This window comes from Marmota flaviventris, chromosome 11 (genome assembly GCF_047511675.1).
Source record: "Marmota flaviventris isolate mMarFla1 chromosome 11, mMarFla1.hap1, whole genome shotgun sequence".
NCBI lineage: Eukaryota > Metazoa > Chordata > Mammalia > Rodentia > Sciuridae > Marmota > Marmota flaviventris.
This window is the reverse complement of record NC_092508.1, coordinates 2,810,036-2,834,203: the sequence shown is the minus strand read 5'-3', so window position 1 is coordinate 2,834,203 and position 24,168 is coordinate 2,810,036. Positions and strand designations below refer to the sequence as shown.

The 24,168-nt window shown below is 45.0% G+C and overlaps 1 protein-coding gene and 1 non-coding gene across 13 annotated transcripts in view; one reads left to right on the top strand and one right to left on the bottom strand.

Moving 5' to 3' along the window:
* The window catches only part of Ube2f (ubiquitin conjugating enzyme E2 F (putative)), a 53,412-nt gene that overhangs the window by 26,202 nt on the left and 3,042 nt on the right, over positions 1–24,168 (top strand). For 9 of the 12 annotated variants that reach the window (XM_027951656.2, XM_071619503.1, XM_027951655.2 and 6 more), the window contains 4 exons: positions 9,449–9,516; positions 15,819–15,889; positions 20,864–20,921; positions 22,373–22,405. In XM_027951656.2, the coding sequence (XP_027807457.1) occupies positions 9,449–9,516; positions 15,819–15,889; positions 20,864–20,921; positions 22,373–22,405 (230 nt within the window). The remainder of the gene's footprint in view (positions 1–9,448; positions 9,517–15,818; positions 15,890–20,863; positions 20,922–22,372; positions 22,406–24,168) is intronic. The other 3 variants (XM_071619505.1, XM_027951657.2, XM_027951659.2) reach the window with 2 other exon arrangements.
* LOC114105331 (U6 spliceosomal RNA) lies at positions 4,115–4,217 on the bottom strand. Its single transcript, XR_003584996.1, has one exon. It is a non-coding gene; the product is annotated as a U6 spliceosomal RNA (small nuclear RNA).

The following is a 24,168-nucleotide window of genomic DNA, read 5'->3' as shown; positions in this document are numbered from 1 at the left end:
AATGCTTAAGAATTCCAATTGCTCCATATTTTCACCAGCATTTGGTTTAAAAATTTTAGTCATTATGATGGGTACATGGTTGTGTTTGATTATGTTATTTGCCTTTTTTAAGATGTCACTGTTACAACTATTTTTCCCTCTTGGGTTTTTTTGTTTTGTTTTTTTTTTTTGCGGGAGGGGAGTGGGTACTGGGAATTGAATCCAGGGACTCTACCACTGAGCTACATCCCCAACACTTTCTGTTTTTTAAATGTTTTAAAAAAATTTTTAGTTATACGAATACCTTTATTTTATTTATTTATTTTTAAGAGGGGCTGAGAATCGAACCCAGTGCCTCACACGTGCTAGGCAAGCACTCTACTACTAAGAATCACAACTTTGAAGTTGTTTTTTTGAGGCAGGGTCTCACTAAGTTGCCTGGGCTCGCTTCAAAGTTGTGATTCTTCTGCCTCAGCCTCCTGAGTTGCTGGGATGGTGGGCATGCGCCACCATGGCCAACTAGCACATATTTTTTTAGTTTAATTTTTTCTTTTTACACAATTTCAAGAATTCTTTATTCTAAATATATCTTCTCAGATGTGTGTTTTACAAATATTTTCCTAGTCAGTGACTTGTCTTCTTTTTTATACTTTTTTTTTTTTTTGGTACCAGGGACTGAACTCAGGGGCACTCAATCACCTGAGCCACTTCTCCAGCCCTGTTTTGTATTTCATTTGGAAATAGGGTCTTACGGAGTTGCTTAGCACCTCACTGTTGCTGAGGCTAGCTTTGAACTCGCGATCCTCTTGTTTCAGCCTCCTGATCCTATTTAAATTAAAAGAGAAGTTTTGTAGCTATAAATTTTAGTTAGATCTGTAGTCCATTTTGAGCGTTTTTGCACATTGTACCAAATAAGGGTCTGGCTTCTGTCCCTCTTGGCAAAAGATCGTCCAGCTCCTTTAGCACCATTTGTGGAAGAGGCTTTCTTTTTCCCATTGGCACCTTTTTTGGCATCATTTGACCTTGATTTCTGGACTCTCTTCTGTCCCATTGTTCCATGTCTAAGGTTACACAAATAACGCTGTCTTGACAACTGTGGCTTTATAATAAGTCTTAGAAATCCCATCGTCTGACTTCTGACTTCTGCCCCTTTGTTCACTTTTTAAACATAGTTTTTGCTTATTTTTGGTCCCTCTGTGTGTGTGTGTGTGTGTATATATATATATACATATATATATATATAAAAGTCAGCTTATCAAGTTCTGCCACAAAAAAAAAAAAAACAACGCTGCTTAGATTTTGACTGCGACTGTGTTGCATTTGTTGTAGATCAATTTGGGAAGAATTGCCGTTTGAATTATTGCATCTTCTGATCTGTGAACACGGATATGTCTCCATTTTCAGTCTTTATCTGAAGTAAATCAACTTATAAAGAAATACAATTTATTTTTGTGTAGTAACCCTATATTCCCAACCTTGGTCAGCCTGCTTTTAGTTCTAGTAGCTATGCTGGAGATTCCACAGTCTTCAGTGTAAACTCTCATGCACGTGTGAGCAAAGATTCAGGCCTCCCTGTCAGGCTTTTATTTTGGCAGTGTTGCACCCCAGCCCAGCCTTGGTGTGCTAGGCAAGTGCTCTGCCAGGAGTTTAGCCCCGCCCCGCTTTCAGCATCCATCCTTTTATTTCCTTTCTTGCCTTACTTTACTTCCTAAGGTTTACAGCACAGTGGTGGGTAGAAGTGGGGAGAAGAAGGATGTCCTTGCCTTGTTGTCGTTGTTGTTTTTAAATATTGTTTAGTTGTCAGTGGATCTTTATTTATTTATATGTGGTGCTGAGAATCGAACCCAGTGCCTCACACATGCTCAACAACACACTGCACCACAACCCTCCTTGCCTTGTCTCTAATTTTCCTGCCAGTTTTTCATCATGGAGTAGATGGTTAGACATAGGGTTTTTAAGAAACTTTAATAGAAGTTAAAGAATTCTTTTCCTAATTTGTTGAGACTCTTTATGATGAATGGCTATTGATTTGCCAAATGCTTTTTCTGCATTGATTGAAATGGCTGTATGGTTTTTTTTTTAATGAATCTGTTTTATAGCAAATTACATAGCCAGAATTTTTTTTTAAATGTTGAACTACTGCTGCATTTGTGAAATGATGAACCATATATTATGAGTTATGTGTTGGTGGTATTAATCCATTATGATGGATCGCTCAATTTGATATGCTTAATATTTTACTTAGAAATTTCTCGTCTATTTGTGAGGGATATTTGTAGTGTTCTTATGTTGGTTTGTCTGGTTTTGGTGTCATGGTAATGCTGGCCTTAGGATATAAATGGGCACATTTTCCCTTCCCCTCTGTTTCTGCATAAACCTGTGTAGTTTTAGTGTAAATTCTTTAAGTGGTAGAATTCACCAGTGAAGGCACACCGAGGTCTGGAGTTCTGTTTTGTTTGTAGTAAGATTTTAAGTATAAAAACAGTTTCTTCTTTCTTTTTTTTTGGCAATGGGGATTGAACTCAGACTGCCTAACCACTGAACCTCATCCCTAGCCCCCCCCCGCCCCTTTTTTTTAAATTTTGAGACAGGGTCTCGCTGAGTTGCTGAGGCTGGCTTTGAACTTGGGATCCTCCTATCTCAGCCTCACGAGCCACTGGGATTACAGGCGTGCACCACCACTCCTGGTTTCATACGGTTTCTTTAGTAGATATGAGGTGGTGTAGCTTCTTTATTTGCGTGAGCTTCAGTGATTTGTGCCTTAAGGTATTGTGCATCCACAGTTTCCAGTGTATTGGTATGAGGGTGTTAATTCTTCTTATCCTTTGAAGTTCTGTAGTCTGCACTAATATCCTTTAATTCCTGGTATTAGAATTTGTGTCATTTTTTTTTCTTGATCAGATTAGTGAAAGAATGATTCATTTTGTTGATCTTTTAAAAAAACAACTTTTGATTTCATATATTTTCCTGTATTATTCTGTTTTCAGCTCATATCATTGTTATTTCCTTTATTCTTCATGTTTTTAGTTTAATTTTTCTCTTTTTCTAATTCCTTTTTTGGATGGGGAGGTACCAGGGATTGAACGCAGGGGCACTCAATCACCTGAGCCACATCCCCAGCCTATTTTGTATTTTATTTAGAGACAGGGTCTCACTGAGTTGCTTAGTGCCTCACTGTTGCTGAGGCTGGCTTTGAACGTGCAATCCTCTTGCCTCAGCCTCCTAAGCCACTGGGGTTGCAGGCGTGTCCCACCACACTTAGCATCTTTTTCTAATTCTTAAGGCATAAGCTTAGTGCTATATTTCCTTTCCCAGTCCCAACCTTTTTTTATACCTAGCATGTGTTATCTTTGCTTAAGCAGCCTATTTTCTTAACATTTGCACATAATTTTGTATACATGTTTCTACAGATGTATGTTACACATACATTCTTCAGCGCTTAGACCCTCATTCCTTTTTATAGGTCTGGGTTTTCGTCGGTTGTTTTCCTTCAGCCTGAAGAGCATCCTTGAGGGTTCTTGTAGTGCAGGCGTATTAATTGTGTTAGGCAGCTTTCCAGTCACTGTAAACAAATATCTGAAGTAAATCAACTTATAAAGAGAAAATGTTTATTTGGGCTCACAGTTTTAGAGGTTTTAGTGCATGAGGGGTTAGTCCCATTGCTTTTGGCCTGTGGCAAGGTGGCATATCATGGCAAGAGCATGTGGCAACGCAGAACTGCTCACCTCATGCCAGGAAGCAAAGAGGTTGGGAGCAGAGACTAGGGTCCCACTGTCCCCTCCAGGGCACCTTCCCAAAGACCTCTCTGTAGGCCCATGTCGTAAGGTTTCCACCACCTCCCAGTAGCGTCAAGCAGAGGACCAAGCCCAGCACGTGCATCTTTCTTGGGTGTTCCTGATCCAGACAGCATCCCTCATGGCGAGTCCTGTCCGTGGTGTGGACTGCTGAGCCTCCCACTGACAGTTTTAGCATTTGAAGTCATTTTTCTGCCTTCTGGATTTTTTTTTTTTTAATGATAAGTCAATAGTAATTCTTTGTTCTAGTTTATGCTGTGAGTGTTTTATTCTCTTGCTGATTTTAAGATTTTTCTCCTAATCACTTGTTTTCAGCAATTTGATTATACTGTGATTTTTTTTTACATATATAATGTTTCACAAATTTGCATGTTGTCCTTGCGCAGGGCTGTGCTCCTCCTCTCTGTGTTGGTCTAACTTTAGTTATGTTTGCTCCCAAAGCTAGCACTTTGAAGTGATTTTCTTTTCATCCCACTTTAAGTTTATTGTGCTTTTTATATCTGAGCTTTAGTGTTCATAAAATTTCACATAATCTGGTCAACATGTCTTTATATATTCTGTCTCTTCCATATTTATTACCTCCAGTGTAAGTGAGACCTCCCTCAGGTTGTCGCTTCCACACTTTTCTCTCTGGGCTTGGTTTGGGGTGGCTCTGTTCCTGCAGTGTCTGCTCGCTGTGAAGCTCGTCCAGTGAATTTTAAATTTCAGATTATCATGTTTCCAGCTACTGATGTTTCATTTGTCTTGTTTTTTTCTAATTGTCCATTTTTTTTCCTCATTATGTTCATGTACTCCTCTAAATCCTCGCACCTCTTCATAATAGATAGCTGACTGTGTCTTCGGCCCAGTGTCAACTTTCCTGTTCCTGCTTGCCTCCCAGCCCTGGCTCAGGGTTTCTTGTTGCCCTGACCACTCCTCATGCCCCCAATGTTGCATAAGATAGAAGTTCTAGTGTGCAGAAATTTTGCCATTTAAAAATCAAAGTATGGCATCACTCTTGGAAATGTTTCCAGAGTCGGATCCAGCACCATGCATGCAGCTACCCCAGGTGTGCAGAGTGAGTGGCTGCACTGCAGGATGGATTCCTGCTGCCACTTATCCTCCTGGCACCATTACGTTTGTTTCATTTGTTCTACAGAATTTCAGTCTAAGGTGAAAATGTTTGTGCTTACAAGTGTTTGTCATTCTAGAATAGATAGATGGAGCTGCTCACAAGTCCCTTTGCTGGGAAGCATGTTAAGCAGCACTCAGGCTTCTGGCTCTCCTCCTCTTGTTGGCTGCCCCTCCTCCGTCTGGTCTCCCAAGCTCATCAGCTCATCTTCCTTTCCTACCTCATCTTTTGAAGTTAAGTGCTCTTACACTGAAAGGCTCTCAAACTCCTCTCTGCGGCCCAACCACGCTGCCGCCCCCCACCCCCTGCACACAGGACCCATCAGCTGCCCACTCCATTGGGATGTCACTTAATATCCATTGTTTAACTCAGGGTCAGAGACCTTAGCATCTTCTTTGACTACTTTCCCTCTCCTGCCCCACTCCTGATCTGTCTGCAGATCCTGGTGCTGCTCCCATCTCAGTGTCCCTTCACTGCCCGCTCTGGGCTAACCCTCTAATCGCTCACCTGGATGATTGCAACCTACCCTGCCCTCCTGGGCTCAGATCCCTCTCATGGTTCCTGTCTCCCCCTGAATCAGCCAGCCTCCTGGCAGGTAGTCTGCTTGTCACCGTGGACTGCTGACCTCTTTGCCTCTGCTGCCGCCTCCCTCTCTGGCCCGTTGGCCTCTGTGCTGTTCTGAGAATGCCAGGCCTCTTGCTGCTTCATCTGCCACCCCTGCCAGTGTCCCATGTGAGATGCAGTCTCTCCAGCCTCCTCCTTCCTTGCCTTTTCTCCTTCTGTTGGCTGTACTCGATGACTTTCTCTTCTGCCACTAGAATGTAAGTTTCCCATGGGCAGGCATTGTCCCCTGTTGACATGTCCCCAGTGCTTAGAACAATGTCTGTCACATAGTTGTCACTCATCAAGGATGCGTGGAATGGAATGATGAATTTAAGCAGTAGGTTGTAAATTTTGATGTTTTAAACATAAATTAGCATTTCATGTTCTGTGAACGCAGGACATTCCAGGACATGTTCTGTGAATGCACAACAGGAATAAGTGTTTAAATACCAGTTTCTTCATTTGTCTGTCTTTATAGATATAAATACTGAGAATTGCCAGTTCACATAAATAAGGAGACAGTCTTGGAAGGGGATTTGTTGTAGCTCTAACTTGGCGACTTTGCAGTTAAGTTCAAAGTTAAAACCAATAATCCGAGCAGGTATTTTCAGAATTGTTCAGCTGACTCCTAAACTAGGTGCCCTCTTCAGCGGTGTTGAAAACAGAGAATTAGAAACGCCTAACTTGGAGGAGGCTTTGCCACCCAGGATTCCAGGCCCAGCAGCTGACCATGAGTCCCACCTGCCACTTTCTTTCAGTGCATCTCACTTTACCTGAACGACTCAAGAGTTGAGAAAATTACAATAGTCTTAACTTCAACATATCTTTACCAATAGAATATCGAAAAAAAAATGGTACCACACTCTTTGTATTTTTATCTAAAAGTTGGAGCTGTAGATTTGGCTCATTTTATGAGAAATATCTGCCAAATTCATTAATTGTCAAACTAGTCACTTGCTCTCAAAGTCCTGCTTAACTTTCCACCACTAAGCATACCTCGACAGCCATCTGATTCCCTTCAGGGAGGGGAGGCATGAGCCGGGTGCTGGTAGCAGAATGCACCGAGGCTGCCTCATTGGCATTCGCTGCTTGCCTCTCGTGGGTGGGGGTGCCTTCTTTACAGTGATCTAGATTGGAGTTTTAATGGCCCCTGCCACCAGACTCCCTGTATCTGAACGCAGGACATTCCAGAGCGAACTGTTTTATTTATGGTGCCGCACTTTACCCTTATAGAAATTGGTGTGAGAAGGGAGAAACAGTTCTCCACAGCTCCTCCACCAGCTGGCCGGCCCCACCACTGGTCCTCTGGCCCTCGTGGAGTGTTTACGCCTTGAAGCAGAGCTTCCCCTGAGAGGGTGGAGGAGCATAGGTCTTCTTTTAAAGGTGGGAGAAAGACTGAAATAGGTCCCTTTGTCACAGGGTCCAGGTTTCTCCAGGTGGAGCCTGAGGATGTTGTGCCCTTTGGGAAGCTTTGTTCTCCAGGGTTATCCCATAATCTCCTTTGAAGATGCCCATGTGTGGTCCCTTGAAGGCAGGAGGGAGTAGGCTCCAGAGCTCCGGGAGCGAGAATTTGTTAGTGGGCAGCCTGGAGCTTTCTCCTGCTGTGTCTCCTTACTGCACTTTAAAGCCCCCTTTGCTGAGAAGCAGAACGTTTTCAGTGTCTGCAGCCATGGGTAGTAATAGAGTCGGCCTGTCTGTATTTGGAAACAGTGCCCAGGGCCATGTTCACACAATCAGGTGCTGATTGAGCCCTCTGATTGCCAGCTTGGAGTGCTGGGTGGGGTGGTGCAGGCTGTAGAGGCTGGTGCAGAGGGAGTGGAGAGCTCTGCGTCTGGAGTCACCACAGAGAACGCCTAGGGCGCAAGTTGCTTCCGGGTCTCCCCACTGCCTGTGACCTGGGCGTTGGGACTTCTGGGCAGATCTGGTCATTACTAAGCAACCTTGGTTGGGGCCAGCAGCTGTGCAGCTTCAGGGAGAAAGGAAGCACTGATTCAGAAGCAGGTGATTTTCCTCAGATTTGTTTTTTGAAAAAGAAAGAAATTAGAACACTCTGTTCTTGGTTTGCAGTGAGTTAAGATACAATTTGGACAATTATTAACTGAGAAGTGGTTGGGACAGAAGGAACATGATGAAATTAGAACCACATTTCAAAGTCCAAACTTTGAAACTGGTGGGCAACAGAGTTGAAATGTATTGAATCAGTGAAACAGGAAGCCAACCAGAGAGAAATTCAGTGTGGTGGGATGGCGTGGCTGGGCAGTCTCATGGATAGGCCATGGTGTGTGACGTGGGCCACGGTTGGTTCTGCAGGGTCAGCACAGAGTGGGCTGTGCACCTGCAGTGTTGATGAGCCTAGTGGTAGGCTTCCCTGCCTCAGTGGTCAAGGTCAGCAGGGAGACCCACATCCACAGAGTCCTTGGTGAAGGAGAGTGCACTCCACCTGTTTTATACATAAGGTGCCACTTTTAAAAATTCTCGTATCTGGAGTTTAACATTTTTCCAAACAAATATCTTTTCCAAAGAGTTTATACTATCAGTCACAAATCCAGATATATTTTTAAGAATCAGAAATATATAAAATAAAGTGCTGGAAGAATGGAATAGTAAATGCTGCAGGGACGGTGTGGTTAGGCATCCAATTAGAAGATAATAACACCTTATTCTGTGTAATGAGCTAGTGGTCTCATTAAATATAACATGTGAAATCACCAAATTACCAGAATAAAATGTAGGAGAGCATTTGTATAATCTTGGTTGGAAAAGATGATTTTCAAGCATGATATTAAAGACATAAAACGAACAAAGACTGATTTCTTAAAGATGGAATACTAGTGTTGAGAAATAACAAGATCAAAAGGCAAACAGCAGACTAACAAAAATTGCTAACAAAAATTAGGCAAAGGCTAATTCTCTTAAGAATCTTTTTATATTGATAATCAAAAGATGAACACCTTAGTAACATGTTAATGAATATTGATCATTCAGTTCTTAGAAAAAGTACGAATGACAAGCAATCTAAAATAAATTGCAGCCTCACTGGTGTTCAGCAGATGAATTTAAAATAAAAGAGAAATAGCATTTCTCTTCTTCATCTTGTGTCCAATTGCTTCCTATCAAAACCTTAGGGCTCAATGTAGCTCTGTGGTAACACAGTTGTTTCCTATGCAGGAAGCCCTGGGTTCCACCTCCCATGTGTGTGCAATCACACACACCCATATTGCAGATTTTTTCATGGTGGTAGATGTTTGGGGGAAAGTTGAGCCTTGGTTTTATAATGTTGCTAACTGTGGCACATTTCAAAGTTTGAAAACAGTCTGAGGTTTGGGAGTCTTTTTCCTGGTTATCCATGCTGGAGCGCCCTCTACAGGCAACAGCACTTGTAGCCATTTCCTGACACCCAGACAGTGCAGTTGGGAGAGAAGGGACTGCCTACGGTGTCTGTGAACCCGGGGCCCAGACATTATCCTGTAGCCCACCAGCCCCCATTTTCTGAGGGCCTGCTCTGAAGCTGCACCAAGCACTCACTGAAGAAGCAGTTTAGGTCCCGGCTGTGTCCCCAAGCCTGGCAGAGAGAGGATACTCAGCAAATATAAGCCCAGTGGCTAGAAGTCATGCAAGTGCTGGAGAGGCCAGGAGGAAGCAGAGGAGCTCACTCAAGCAGGAGGCAAGGTTAGGAGGGTGCACATCTATAACAGCGTGGAGCAGAAAGGACGTGGGTTGGCGAGCAGCCAGGCCCCCAGAGAATGCTGCTCTTCACTGTGCGATCCAGGTGGATCCCCTGTTGCCCAGGTCAGGGGAAGGCCCTGCCCATGTGCCTGCCTTTGGCTAAGGAACACTGCAGCCCTCATTGTAACCTCTTATTCTGTGTTTGCCATATCCTAATGTAGTATTTGTTTTTTGTTTCCTCTTTTTTTTTTTTAATTTAAAGGATTTTTTTATTTTGTTTTGTGTTTTTTGATAGATGAGGGTTACTACCAGGGTGGAAAATTTCAGTTTGAAACTGAAGTTCCTGACGCATACAACATGGTGGTGAGTAGCCTGCACCTGCACCTTGTCTTCCTGCACCCAGGGGGTGTCTGCCAGGAGGCCTGTGGCCACACAGGGCCTTTGCCCCTCCTCACGCCCTGGGACCCAGCACAAGATTGCTAGTGTTTCTGTGGTGAATTCACTCATCAGTCATACTTAATGCAGTAGACAAATACATTTGTTCAACAAGTGGTTGTGAATGTTATGTGCCAGGCAGTCGGCCTGTGTATTTCACGTAAAATCTTACTTATTAAGAAAGGAAAAAAAGTATATTTTTAATTTAAAACTAGTTTTGTTTATGGTATAACACCAAAGTTCCAGAAGTCCATAACATAGGTACTTTAGACTTTGAGAGAATAATAGCTTGTTGTAAGCTATGAGTAGTTTTTACCCATAGGTACATGTTAATCCCTCAAAGACCCTCCTAGATAATAACGATACCAAATACTATCACATCTCTCTTGGCTTTTGAGAACTAACAGAACCATTAGGGAGGTGAAATAAAGGGTAAAAAGCCAATGAAGCACTGAAAGTGGTAAGTAGCAGACAGGCTGATGGTGACAGGAGCCAATGTGTGGGCGTTCAGAGAAGGGAAGGAGGTCACTTTTGGAACGTGGTGAAGACCAGTGTGACTTCTAAAGAACCAGATTTGGGTTGTCCTGATTTGGCCCATAGTGGGGGGAGGGTGCTCCAGGTGAGCTGGGAATGTGTGGATCTGTGGTCACAGGTGTGGAAGAGCTTCCCCTGTGGAAGGCAGGGGGCCATTCGGCAGAGAAAAAATTGGAGTCAAGAAATAATGGAGAAAACAACAAGAAGTCTCTGGTTTGTTGGCCTTTTCGATTTGGCAGCGAGAAGCTGTGGAGGATTCTGGGCCCGGGGCAGAGGGGAAAAGGCTGCGCCTGGTGACACACCTCAGGCTGTGCCCACAGCAGTGCCTGTGGTATCAAGGTGTATGCTTAATACAGGATCAGAGTGCAGGGGTGTAAGAGAAATCTGTGGGGGAACAGGGACAAGATGGAGTCTCCTGTTGGCCTAAGGATGTGGGCCTGGGGACACCATGTGCCCCATTATTCTGCTTGTGGCCGCTGGCTTTCTTCTATCTCCCATCCCACGCCAGGTTACAGCTCAGAGCTGCAACTCTTGTTTGAAGCCAAACTTTAATCTCTAGAAATTGATTTTTGCTGCACTACTATGTTAAGAGTTCTTTATAAAGATGAGGGATAGTTGGCAATTTAAGGGGAAAAAAGAAATTTAATTTTTAAACAAAGCATGTGTATTTCAGGTGTTTGTCTAGCCCATCAGTTACCCACTGAGACTTTCCACCTTTTCCAGATTACACACCAAAAACCTTATTGAGGCAGCTTGGGAGGTTGTTTGGCTTAAGTCCAGGTATTTAGAATTGGAGACAGTTTGACTTCTGGAAACCTAGGAGTATAGAATGTAAAATTCTAGGCTGGATATAGGTCATCTCTGTAGACTGTACCTCAAAAGAATTAGGACTACTGAATTAAAGGTGGTAAGTTCATGTTACTGTCCTTTGGCTAGCTGAGGGAGAAGTTTAGCATGAGCCCGTGTGCTTCTCCAGCAGGCCTTGAGGAGCCATTTAGTTGTAAAGTTGTTGTTCTTGTTATAGAAAGAAAGCAAAGCGTGAGAAACATGAAGGTGGGAGCAGTCGTGACAGAATGTCTATGTCCAGGGTTTCTGTTCAGGTCACCTCTGTCAGTCCTCCACCATTGTTCAGGGGCTGGTCGTAATATTCTAGTCTCTTTATATGGTAGTGAGTTAGAGCTCAGCAGGTTAACTTTTAAAACTTAATCAAAGCTGGGCAAGGTGTCATGCGCCTGTTGTCCCATCTCCTCGGGATGATAAGGTGGGAGGGCACTTGAGTCCAGGAGTTTGAGGCCAGTCTGGGCAGCATAATGATACCCTGTCTCAAAGAACCCCAAACAAAACAAAACTTACTAACTAGTTTTGCCAGTGCAGACAGCTGAATTGCTGAGGCCAGTGCATGTGCAGGGCTGCCCAGCTTGTAAATGTGCGCCCTTCCCTTTGTCTACACCTGGTAATGTCCGTCATTCTGTTCCACCCACATGTGACTTTGAGAAGCGGAGAGAATTGCAGGAAAATGGAGTATACTGTGGCTAAAACCCCTGAACCTTTGTGTCTTGTGTCCCTCAAGAATTGAAGTCTGTCCCAGAGGTTGACTCTGCTGTCCATGCTGTGGGCCTCTGCTCCGCAGTCCTGCCCATTACAGTCCCTGAACAGAGCAGAGGTGCATCGTCCTGCAGCCGTGCTACAGATCCCATGCAGTGTCTGGCCATTGGCTTGTCACCCTTATTCTGTGTTTCCTTGGTCTCATTGCTGCTGCTCTGGCAGTGTTCTGAGAGATGGGCTGGCCAGGTGTCATGCTCTCTGCCCAAAGACACCCAGAAGACTGGGGTGGCCTTTGTTCCTGACTGTTTCTGCTCTCTTTAGGCAAATGTGGGGTCCACAGCAAGGGGTCTCCAGGAGACCAGGAGGTGCAGTGCTGAGTTGAATACAAAAGCGTTTATAATTCATCTTTCCTTATAGAGTTCTTTAGCCTCTTCCCTCTAGCCTGTGAGCTCCTGGCAGGAGCCTGCAGCTATCTTTCAGACGCATGTCCAGTGCGTAGCCTGTGCCTGTCTTCTTAGGCACCTGTTGCTCATATTTCTGGAGCTCAACTCTCTGCTTAATACTGTAGAAAACAAAAAGAAGCCAACATGTGCAAGGGCCAGGCTGCAAGTCCTTGGATAGAGGTCATGAGTGTGAGCCTGGACAGACGGCTCCACTGTTGGCAGTGTCAGACCCGAGGCTGGGGACGCGTTGGTTCCTCCACTCCTGTGCCACGGCTTTGCTCACGTGACTTCTGTACTTCATGAAGACTTCAAACACCCAAGAGTTATGGTTTTTGCAGTGAAGGTTGGTTATATGGATTATAAATTGAAAAAAACTTTTAATTAATAAAGTAAATCATAATTTTAGAAAAACTTGCAAAGAAAAGTGTCCATTCAGTATCCATCCACACACATGCTCCCACATCCCAGCAACTAGAATTCAGATTTCCTGGTGAGTTGTTTTCTTCCTGTCCCTTTGTCTCTGAACTTTTCCTCACGCCTGAAGCCTGCCTTGTCATCTCTCAATCTTAGAAACTGGCTGATTTGGTTTAGTGACACTTATTGAGCTCCTGCAGTATCAGGCACTGTAGGCCCTTAGGAATTCCGGTCACCCTGGACACAGAAGCAGGACTCCTGGAAGCTGATTCCTTGGGTAGAGTGGACCCCAGAAGAGTACTGACAGTCTGAGTGTTGGTCACCAGGCAGATTTGAGAAGCAGGAGAAAAAGAACGGCTCTGTACTCATTTCTCTGGTTTCCTCCTGGAAGTGACTCGTGTCATGCCGCTTTGTTTGTTGTTGGCCATTTCCGCCCTGTGCACCGAGGGAGGGAAGCCAGAGACACTCAGATGACCACGATGACTGCAGGTACCTCCTGGAATCCCACTTGCCTCTCTTCATTTCATTCATTGTATTTGTACTTTGAAACTGAGATGGCATGGCTGTGTAGAACAGAATGTTGATCACCAGTGACCCCCTTTGGAAACAGGGTCACAGGAAAGCTCAGGGTCTCTGCATGGAGCTGTCAACACAGAGCCTGGCAGCTTGGACTCCTCAACTCACAATGTGACAGACACTTACTGTATGGTCACAGCCTCATTAGCAAGGGTGCCTCAAATGCACCTCCTTGGAAAAAATGGCATAGGACTCCTTGGCAAGCATTATCTTATTCCTGCTCAAAGTATATAGTTTTGTGAGGACACTGTAAAATGAGCTCTGTACCATGTGCTTGGAATATATAGTGACTTCAATAAACATTCATTGTACAGTGTGTACTGGGTTAAGCCAGCCCTGTATTGTTGGCCACTGGATGGCTGGTTTTTGGATAGCTTATAAAGCAGACCTTCTGTAAAGGGCAAAGTGGCAAACATTTTAGATATTCTAGACTATGAATGGTCTTTGGCATTTTTTTTTCCCCTAGCGTGGTACTAGGGATTGAACCTAGGAATACTCTACCACTGAGCCATATCCCCACCCCCTATTTATTTATTTATTTAAATTTTGAGACAAGAATTAAACTGATGAGACTGGCCTCAAACTTACGATCTTCCTACCTTGGTCTCCCAAGTTGCTGGGACTTTAGGTGTGTGCCACTGTGCCCACCTTACATTTAGTTTTATTGTGTCTTGGAATAAAGCTGTAAGGGGCACCTGTTTTTCCAAATCGTTAGCCGGGGGTCCACTGAATAATCCCATTTTCCTTGTTGATGTGTAATGCAGAGTTAAGCTCTTAGCTGTATGAATGGGTGCCAAGCACCGAAGGGGGATCCAAGAGTGAGGGAGGGAAGGACTCGTGAGACAAGGTGCTGTTGGACACTTTGGGTCTCAGAGTCCAGGTCCACATTTCTAACGCAGAGCTCCGCCCTGTCACAGCCTCACAGTTAAAGGGCGCCAGGGATAGAGGAGGCGTCTGTGTCAGCCTCTGCTTGGGGGAGCTGTGGGGCGAGGAGAAGCAAGGACAAACAAGACACTTGGGGAGCTCTAGTAGCCTCAGCTCCAAGAATGCTCCAGAAAAGGCGCTTGGTCTGGAAGAGCGTCAAGCTGGCCACTCCTTTCTGTCCCACCCCGGACTGTGGCTCTATCCAGCTGTGTGGAGGGGTGCAGCTCTGACCCTCCTCCTCAGCCTAAACACCTTATTGGAAGTAAACATCAAGTCAGCTTTATTCCAGACACGACACGTTTAAATGCATTCCCACTTATTTGCAGAAAACAAAGGAGAGCATGTGAAATGTATTTAAACTCAACCTAAATTCTTTCACCCTCAGACATGTAAGTTTGCACAGTGGATTTAATCACATGATTTTGTGGTTTTGGTATCAGGTAGAAAACAGTGTTTGTTATACAATAAAAGTGAAACTGTGAGTATTAGAAAAAGTAAAAGGAGAGTATTTGGATGGTGAAAGGCATTTAAAGTATGATATCAGAAGAGAAATTTTGATCCCAAAGATTAAAAGAAAAACCTTTCACACCTCAGAAAGCAGCATAAATAAAATTGAATACTAAATGACAAGCAGGGAGCATGTCACCCCATTTGACAAATGGTTGATCCTTTATGAGATGAGATTCTGATGAGACTGTGCCCGGATGCTTACTACATACCAGCCACAGGGGACTGCAGGAGGGCCCCTCTGCCTCCCTGCGTGGGAGGCGACTTGGCCTCCTGAAGGACACAAAGCACTGCATGAGAGCTAGGATTCCCGAGCAGTGTCGCTCTCAGGCCTTCATCCTGAGGAGTTATTTCCTACAAGGATGTGAGCAAAGATATAAGCACTGTGTGGAATGGCTTGGAGTGGGGGTGGGAACCTGCCTACCGCCCAGCAGTGTTGTTAGATGTCAGGAATGCAGGAAGGTCGCCTGAGGTGGTCGCTGGGATAGAAAGAGATGCAGCACGTGTTCCCACTCCTGTGAAGAAAAATGCTGTACACACACACCTATGTGTGTCTGAGGCCTAGAAGAATGCATTAGCTGTGAGTGGAGATTATTTCTGGGTGGAATTATTTTGTGAGTGTGTACAATTATAAAAACAAGTGAAAGGAAACTTAACTTCATTTATGTAATTATGCATATAATATTATATAAATAAGTGTTTTTCCTTTCATTTTTGTTCTCCCTTTAATTACGAGTGTGATTTACTTTTAAAATAGAAGAACTTTATTCTAACATGCCAAGTTGTGAATGATGTTGGTACCTTTCATGCCCATGGGCCTCTTCATTCTTCCCCCTCTTTAAGTGGACTGGGACTATTCTTTAGGAAAATGTACGTAGCGTTAGCACCTTCAGAAGCACACAGCCAGGGTAACCGGCTGGTCTTGTGAGGAGCAGTGACGTTCAGCTGTGGCTCAGCAGCTTGGTACTCAAAAGAGTGTGTTGAGCTGCGGCCAGGAGGGCATGGGAACTTTCCCTGGAATGTACTGCAGACTCTGGCTCCACAGCCCTGTGTCCAGGGCCCTCAGGACATGGCCCTTGTAGAGAGGTGTGGTTAGACTCATGAGAGGAGCACTTGTCCTGCCTAGGCAACTGGGACAGCATTCAGGGTTGAGTTAAGCCTGGAAAGTTAGCCTACATGTTGGGCAAGCCTTGAAATTATGGCCAGATGGGGACGTGGAAAGGCTTGGGCCACGGGTGTGACCTAGAGAGGTTGTTGTGGTGACATCTCTCTCTCTTTATGTTGCAGCCTCCCAAAGTGAAATGCTTGACCAGGATCTGGCACCCCAACATCACAGAGACAGGGGAAATATGTCTAAGGTGAGCCTTCTCCCTCTCATGCTCTCCTGGACACTGGGTGAGTGCTGGTCTCTTTGCATCACATCTCCTCTCAGAGGAGACCTTGAAGCTTGGCCAAGAGTAGGAAAGGTCTGGGGTTCACTGAAACAGCTGCTTCCAAGCCTTGTCTTCCAACTGTGCCTGCAGATGGCATCCTTGCGCTGCATTTTGTGGCCAAAGCCCTGCTGGCCTTCAGTACGGGATGTACCTGTTGGAGGCCACTGCCCTTCTGCCACCTCCCTTAGTGAGAGGTCACATTCCCTGGATGTTGCTGATTTTAGCAAGAAGGGAAAATATGATTAATGAAGCCCAGGAGAAAAAGTGTAGGTGACAGGCTAAGCTGTCCTCAGTGCTTGCCTTGGATGTACTCTGTACCAGAATGGGCTTGATAAGTGGGGTGCAGTGGTGATTGCCTGTATTCCTACCTACTCCAGAGACTGAGGCAGGAGGACCACTAGTTAGCAAGACCCTGACTCAGAAAAAGAAAAAGACTTGGGGTACAACTCAGTGGTAGAGCACTCTTGAGGGGTTCAATCCCCAGAATGGATGTGATACATGTAGGAGCCCTTCTGAAGTGACAGCTTCCCTATAAGCATGTGGCCCTGTGTGTCTCATTCTTCTAGTGGCACAAAGTGAGGGCTTGTGCCCCTTCAAAGGGTGCTGGTCTCTAAGGGAGAGAACTGGAGAAGATCTGTGGATTAGGTTTTTTTACTTTTTGTTTTTGAAGTAAATTTATCATTTGGACTTTCTTTTTCTGCATATCATCTCCTTTTCTTAGTAAGGCAGTGATGTTAATTGTTCAGACCAAGTGGATTTAACTAGAGAACCACCTCTGGCAGCCGTGGGACTTGGGCAGGCTAAGTATTCTGTGCTCATATTCTACTGTGCTAGGAAAGGAGGCAGTGTGCGTTTTCGAGCACATATCTTGGGTAGTATGAAATGCTTTGGTTGGAGGCTGTTCTTGGTCATGGCCTCCCTGTCCTTTTCTCCCACTCCTCTTTCCTCTCAGTAAACACTTACCACTTTGGAAGGAAACAGAATGTATGTGGCTCTGAGCTACTGGGAAACCTTTTAGACCTTTTCTGGCTCAAAAGTGCAGTCCGTGCCCACTGGCCCAATCCATTTTTATGTGTGCTGTTTCCTTTCTTGCCAGTCTTATTTTGATAGATAGTTAAACTTACATTTTATGTCTAGGCATGACTTTTAAAGTATGTTTCCTTTAAGCATCGAAACCTTAGAATCTGAAGTCCCTAGTTGCAGGTGTGAGCCCCTCTCAGCTTCCCCTGCTCACAGCCCTCTGACTCCAGGGGACTCGCTTCACTCTGCTTCCGTGGGTGTCTCCTGCTTCTGTTAGAATTGGGACCAGGATAGGAAATCCTACCCTTGTGGTGTCTTTTGGGAAACCAGATTATTAGCAAAGTATGGCAGCAGCTAGCAGGTGGCAGCCTGAGACAAAAGCCAGGAACCTTAATAGAACATTGCCCAGTTGAACCATGTTAAAACTAAAAACACATAAGCACAGTATTGAAAGACGAAAGATTTCTGTGTGTAAATCATACTTACCACTCACGCAAAAGATGGGCACTGCCCCTGGAAAAATGAGTAGCATCACACATGGTGATTCACAGGAGAAGCAGATGCTCAGCCTTACTGGTGACCAGGAAAAGGCACAGAAACACCACGAGGTGCAGCGGGTTGCTGTCAGATGGCCAACACTGAAGCAGTGCTGGGAGTGGGTGGGCCTGAGCAGGCTCTTAGCTGGAGGGTGCGTGTTTGTACAGCTCTTCTAGGTCCTGCAGCAACATGGTCTCCCTATAACTTGTTTTTACCCTTGGACTTGTCTCCTGCTCTTCTAGGGAATTAACCTAAGAAAACAATATCATCGTGTGTACAAGGGCCAATTCATTGTTGGTGAAAAGTAGACAGTATCTTTGCAGTAGTAGGGCCTGACCGTGCATCTCCTGGATAAAGGAGAGAGAGCCAGGCATGCCTGTAGTGTGCAGAGTTCACTGGCATCCTCCACCTTTGTTCTTCCCAGCAGGCTTGAGTAGCGCCTGGATCCAGAGGGACACATGTCAATTAGTGTGCAGGACCACTTCCCTCTTTAAAGGGTTGCTCTGATCGGCCCTGTCATACTTATGTGCCCTACTCAAGGGGCTGCCTGGTCTTGAAGGGCCCTCACTCTGCTCCTGGCAAAGGGTCAGAAACCCCTTGTTGGGGGATTGGAAGGCCCAAGGTCAGGAGCTAAGTGATTGTGCTTCAGCCTTTTTCTTCCGGAGTCCAGGCTTTCAGGCCCTAGGTGTTCTCTGATTCTTTTCTTAGTAACCTGATGACCGTAAGTCTTGCACCTGATAGTTGGACAACCCTCTGTTGAGGCCAGGCTAGAACTTCCTCAGTGACTAGAGCACCACACCTTGAGAGCCTCACTGCTGCCCACAGGCTGATAAGACCCATGGCCAGCAGACCCTGAACCTAGCCTCCCCAGTGGCACTTGCTTCCCAGGTACCTGCTTCCATGTGTGAAGTTTTCCTGCCCTGGCAAAACCACGAGGACACTGACAGGCGTCTCATTAACCTGAGCTCCCTCTGTTTCGCTTGCCTCCCCTCCCTGCTGCTGATCATGCCTAAGCAGGTGGAGAGCAATTTGCATTCCCTGCTCTTATGAGGCTTGCTGTTTGGTAGGTAAGTCCAGGAAACCAACAAGCACCTAACCAAAGGTGACATTAAAAGAGGATGAGCTAGATCAGAACTGCCCCCCCCCCCCCCCCCCCCCGCCACTCAGTAATAGTCTTGTACTGGACCGTAAAAGCCACTAGGATTTGACAGATGGTTCCCCAAAAGGTATTCAAAAGTTGTAGAAGTTTCTAATTCATCTAACATCAAATTCACTGAAATCTCTGTGAAGCAGAAAGATGCCTATCCAGTTTTTAGGTTTCATGATTTGAGTGTTCTTTTTAAAGTTCAAAGTAAATTTTAATGGCTTATTTAAATTTGGTTATATTTTTTCTCACTGATATTCATAGATAATTAAGATTTTAGCTTTGATTCAAATTCTAAGTATTTATTTTCTCCTGATCTGAATCCGACTTATGTGGATTTCGTGGATTTCAACATATTTTAATAAAAAAAGTTGCCTTGCTGGGCATGGTGGCTCACAGCTGTAATTCTGCTAAGTCAGGAGGACTGTAAGTTGGAGCCAACCTCAGCAAGTTAGTGAAGTCCTCAGCAACTTAATGAGACCCTGTCTTAAGATGAAAAATAAAAAGGGCTGGGATGTTGCTCAGTGGTAAGGTGCCTCTGGGTTTAATCCCCAATACTGCCCCCCCACCATTGTCTCAGCTTATAATTATGGCCTTTTTATAAAAGCCTGATATCGACAGCTAGCCTGGGGACTTCTATGTACAGATCAAAGTAATAGCATAATATAATAATTTAACAAATGCAAAAATAACTTTATCTCCAACAGAAGCTTGACAGTAACTCGGTTTTTTTCAAAGTATGGAATAACATATGTGAGAGAACACAGTGTGCATTTGCAGCTGATATAAAATGATCCTCAGGCATCAGTTTAAGAAACAGGACCCCACCACACCTCTGAAACATGGTGTGCCACCTTGCAGCTCAGTCCTTCCAACCAAGGAGTGAATCCTCTCCAGAATTTTGCATTAATCTGCTGAAGTTTTCCCTTCTTAGTTTTTAAAAAAATATCTACTAACTTGTCTTGTGAGAGCTGGTACTGCAGTGCACACCTGCAATCCCAGGTGCTTGGTGACGCAGGAGGCTGAAGCAGGAGGATTGCAAGTTCAAAGCCAGCCTGGGAAACTTAGCAAGACCTTGCTTCAAAATAAAAAAAATAAAGGGCTAGGAGTGTAGTTCAGTGGTAAAGTATTCCTGGGTACAATCCCTAGTACTACAAAACTAAAAAATAAATAAAATGTTTTTAAAATGTCATGTGATTTGTGTGTGATGGTGCACACCTATAATTTTATCAGCTTGGGAGGCTGAGGCAGGAAGATCCCAATTGTGAGGCCAGCCTGGTCAACTTAGCAATATGTAGCTCAGTAGTGGTGTATCAGAGTTCCATTCACATTACCCCCCGCCACACCCACATAAATAATAACAAAATGTCTGTGTGATGAACTCAACATCGTGGTGAGCCCCATCAGTGGTGGCTCAGAACACAGGTTCTGGGTTTGAACGACACACCACTTGCCAAGCGTGCTCCTTGGGCATGTTTTCTCTGTAAGACAAGGAAATGTTGGCATTTTATTCACGGGTTGTCAGAGGCATGAAGTAAGTTTAACGACACAACACTTTCCATTATGCTTGATACAAAAATGGTCAGCTTTGGGCTTTAGTTATTGCTCTTTTCTTTTTCTTTCTTTTTTTTTTTTTTTTTTGGTACTAGGGCAACTCATCCCAGGGGCACTCAACCGCTGAGCCACATCCCCAGTCCTTTTTATATTTTATTTAGAGACAAGGTCTCACTGAGTTGCTTACGGCCTCACTAAGTTGCTGAGGCTAGCTTTGAACTCATGATCCTCCTGCCTCAGCCTTCCAAGCCGCATGGGATTACAGACGTGCACCACTGTGCCCAGCTGCTGTTTTCATGTTTGTTGCTATCATTTTTGAATATTAAATTGACCAATATTTCTTGTATGTTGTTTTAAGTATGCTTTAAACATCTGTGGCTAGGATTAAAGGTACAGTAAATAAAAATAACACAGGTCATTATAACTGAATATGCATTCAACCTTGGAAGTAGAGAAGGCAGCCATCAGCAGGACAGGAAATAGCAAGCTGCAGAGCAAAGACAGGTTTCCCAAAAAGTAGATCTCCTTTTGTCCTAAGATAAAACAGTGGGCTGAGGACTCTAGTTGTATTCCAGCTGTGCCTTTGGCTCAGGTAACTTAGGTGCTTCCTTTCTAGCTGCTGTGCGTTTCTGTGTCTGTTTCAGTTTACTGAGAGAACATTCGATTGATGGCACTGGCTGGGCTCCCACGAGAACCTTAAAGGTAAGAGTTGGCACCTTTGGGGCACAAGTCCTCCTCTATGGTCCTCACCTGGCACCCCACACAGGTGGCCAGGCACGCCTGCTTCCTCCTCTCCCCACTGCCCACTGCCTGGGCTGCTTGGTGAAGCATTGGCTCCAGTCTGTTCTGGTTGGGTCAGTCTCATTGGCCAGTGCCAGGTGCCATTCAGGAGCCTGGGACAGGAGCACACAGTGCAGGTTTCAGAGCCACACCAACAGACAGCATAGGAAGCCATTGATCATTCAACAGGAGTGTGCCCAGGAGAGAGCTGCAGTCTTTCCTGTGTAGATCACTCCTGTCAGATGGTGGGTTTCTATCACCACATTGACACTTTGGAAGAACAGTGTAGGGAAGGGGTTTTGACCCCAGTCCAGTGTCAGGGAATATTGCAGACTTCATGCAGTTGTGACCCAGTTCCTCCCAAGCTTTGGCCTTCTCTCCAACCTTTCTTCATGCCCTTGATGTGTTCTGTCCTCTCGGGATTTAGTGTCTGCCAGATTACCTGGTAGGTACCCCCTTCTCCAGACTTCCACCTGGCAGACTCCTGCTCCTCCTGCAGGCCCCCACTCAAATGACTGCCACTTCCACTGTGGGACCTCTCCCCCAGGATTGGTGCTCTGGTGTTGACCTGCTGGCCAGCCCTCTGTCTGATACCCCACCACCAATAGAAGTGGAGCTTATTCCCACACCCAGCTCCAGCCCAAGGCCTAGCTCACACCAGGAGGGTGGGGATTGGGCCAGTGGGTGGGTGGATGAAAGAAAGCAGAGAAGACAAATAAAAATTACCAAATAGCAGAGAATATGGGATGATCATGAGATCCAGTTTAAAAAAGATGAAAGACTCTAGCTGATGAAGAGGCAGAGGGAGAAAGACTTTGTAGTTGAGTTGCAGATCTTGAGTCAGTACAGATGGAACAATGCAGCTTTCAGTTTTATTTTAATAAAAATCTCTAGTCCTTGAACCGTGAGTCTTCCTTGATTCTGGAAGTTAAGTAGAGCAAAAGTATTAGAACTCAGTAGGACATAGGTAATTAGTTTATCCATGAGCTCCGAGTGCAATTGATGTTAAAAACGACAGATATTATTTTAAGGTACTTTTCAGAAGTCAGAAGCCTATTTGTCATGGCTGGTGGGAGTGGTTGGTTGGTGGCAGAAGCATGCATGTGGCCTGTGGGCTCCTGCCCTGGGTCTGAGGAAAGGCAGTTGATGTTCCTTTTGACCTTATATTTATTCCCGTGGCTGCTTGGTCTCTAAATTTCCTGGCTTATTATACTTGAAAAAAAAAAAGGTTATTTTCTCTTTGTCTTGAGGGGAAAAAAAAGTGCTTAGGATAGGTTTTGGTATGGCACAAAGCATATTTTTGGTCATGGGTTTAAAGACTTTCATTGAGCAGGAGCCTAAAATTTTGTTTTCTGTTTTCTTTTTTATTTCAGGATGTTGTTTGGGGATTAAATTCTTTATTTACTGTAAGTATATTGATCAAACTCCCAAGTTGTTTTGCTTTCCCTGGTTTGAAACATAATGCTAATATGTTTCAATTAATTAATCCCCCTTAATGCTAGCCCAGGGGATTAAAAGCAAGCCATGCATGTAGTTACCCATCGTTCCTATCGCTGTTTATGGTCAGAGATAGAACTGTGGCATGGGAACCTCAGGGGCTTTGGAGTGACATGGGGAGGCCATCAGGGGAAGCCCTGCTGGGCAAGCTGCCTCCACCTTCTGGGTGACAAGCCTGGTTCCACTTGCTTTGGCTTCTTCAGCAGGTAGCTATTCCTCTGTGTTTTTTGTGCCCAGTCCCTGCCTGTGCCTGCCGTCTCACCAGGCAACCCATTTGGTGGCCCTCTTCTCTCCTAGGGGTCCTGGTTATGTGGATGATGTGGTCATCCAGGAACCCAGGACCTTACAGCCGGTTTCTGTTGTCTCTGAGCCTCTGAAGTTTGCTGTTCTTGGATGACAGTGCCTCTAGGCTGACTGGAATTGCAGGCAGGCAGGACTGGAAGGACACACCTGAAAGCTTCTACCTTGGCTTTTAAATATATTTGTTTCTTGGGCTGGGGTTGTGACTCAGTGGCAGAGCACTTGCCTCACACAGGTGAGGCACTGGGTTTGATCCTCAGCACCACATAAAAATAAATAACCAAAATAGATGTATTGTGTCCATGTATAACTAAAAATTTTTTTAAAATATACTTGTTTCTTTGAATCTTTACTTTCTGATTCAGAGAAGAGCTTTCAAAGCATCCAGGGGTATGTCTCCGAATAAAAAATAATTTCTACTTTTGGAAAAGTCCCAGGACCCTCTATGAACACACACCTGCCCTGGACAGTCTGCCAGGGTGTCCTCCTGGCCCTTGTTGTGTGTATGCACTATTCAGACGTGCCACAGCCAGGTCTGCTGCTCTTCTTGACAAGAGCTTCATACTGAGCTGAGCGTCCCTGCCTACCTTTGCCTTTTTGTCTGTGTTCCTGGGCGACACCTGCCCCACAAGCAAAGAGACCAGCACTTGCAGTGATTTCCGGAGCTCCTTGCTCCCTGGAAAGGCAGCACCTGTGGCTGTGGCCTGCACTTGGCTCCCAGGACAGTCTGGCTGTGCCCGTGGCTCTGTCACAGGCGTTGGTTTCTTCATGAAGCAAATGAAGTTCCATTTGTGTTGCTGCAAAGGGAGAGCATGATCTTAAGTCAGCCCAGCAGTGGGACTGTCGGGTTGAGCCTTTGCGTCCTCAGTTTGCCTGAGAGCCACTGAGAGCAGGAACTAAGGCAGACCTCTTGGGGGCCCTCTCACTGTCATTTGCTCCACCACCAAAAGCATCTCTCTGGAGCCACCTGTCTGTCCCAGGTTCCTCAACCACAAGCAGGTTTTGGCTGGTGACTTGGTACTGGGGAGTTGGTGGAAGGAAATGCACATTAGTTCCTTAGACTTTTTATTTAGAGAAATCTGGTGGTGGCTCCCCATCTCCAAGTGCTCAAAGCTTCCAGATCCTGAAGAGCCAGTCAGAGTGTGACTTAAGTCTGTATTGGTTATTCCATCTAATATTTTCATTCTAGGTGAGGTCTATGGTAAAGGGAAGTCTTTATATATACTAGGTATTGCGTATAGTATGTACTTATATATTTTGCCTATGTCTAGGACTTGGAGTCTAATTTTCCAATTCTTAGGTTTTTTTTTTTTTTTTTTTTTTTGCTATATTTGTACCGTGTTATCCACCATTCCCATATATATTTCCAAAT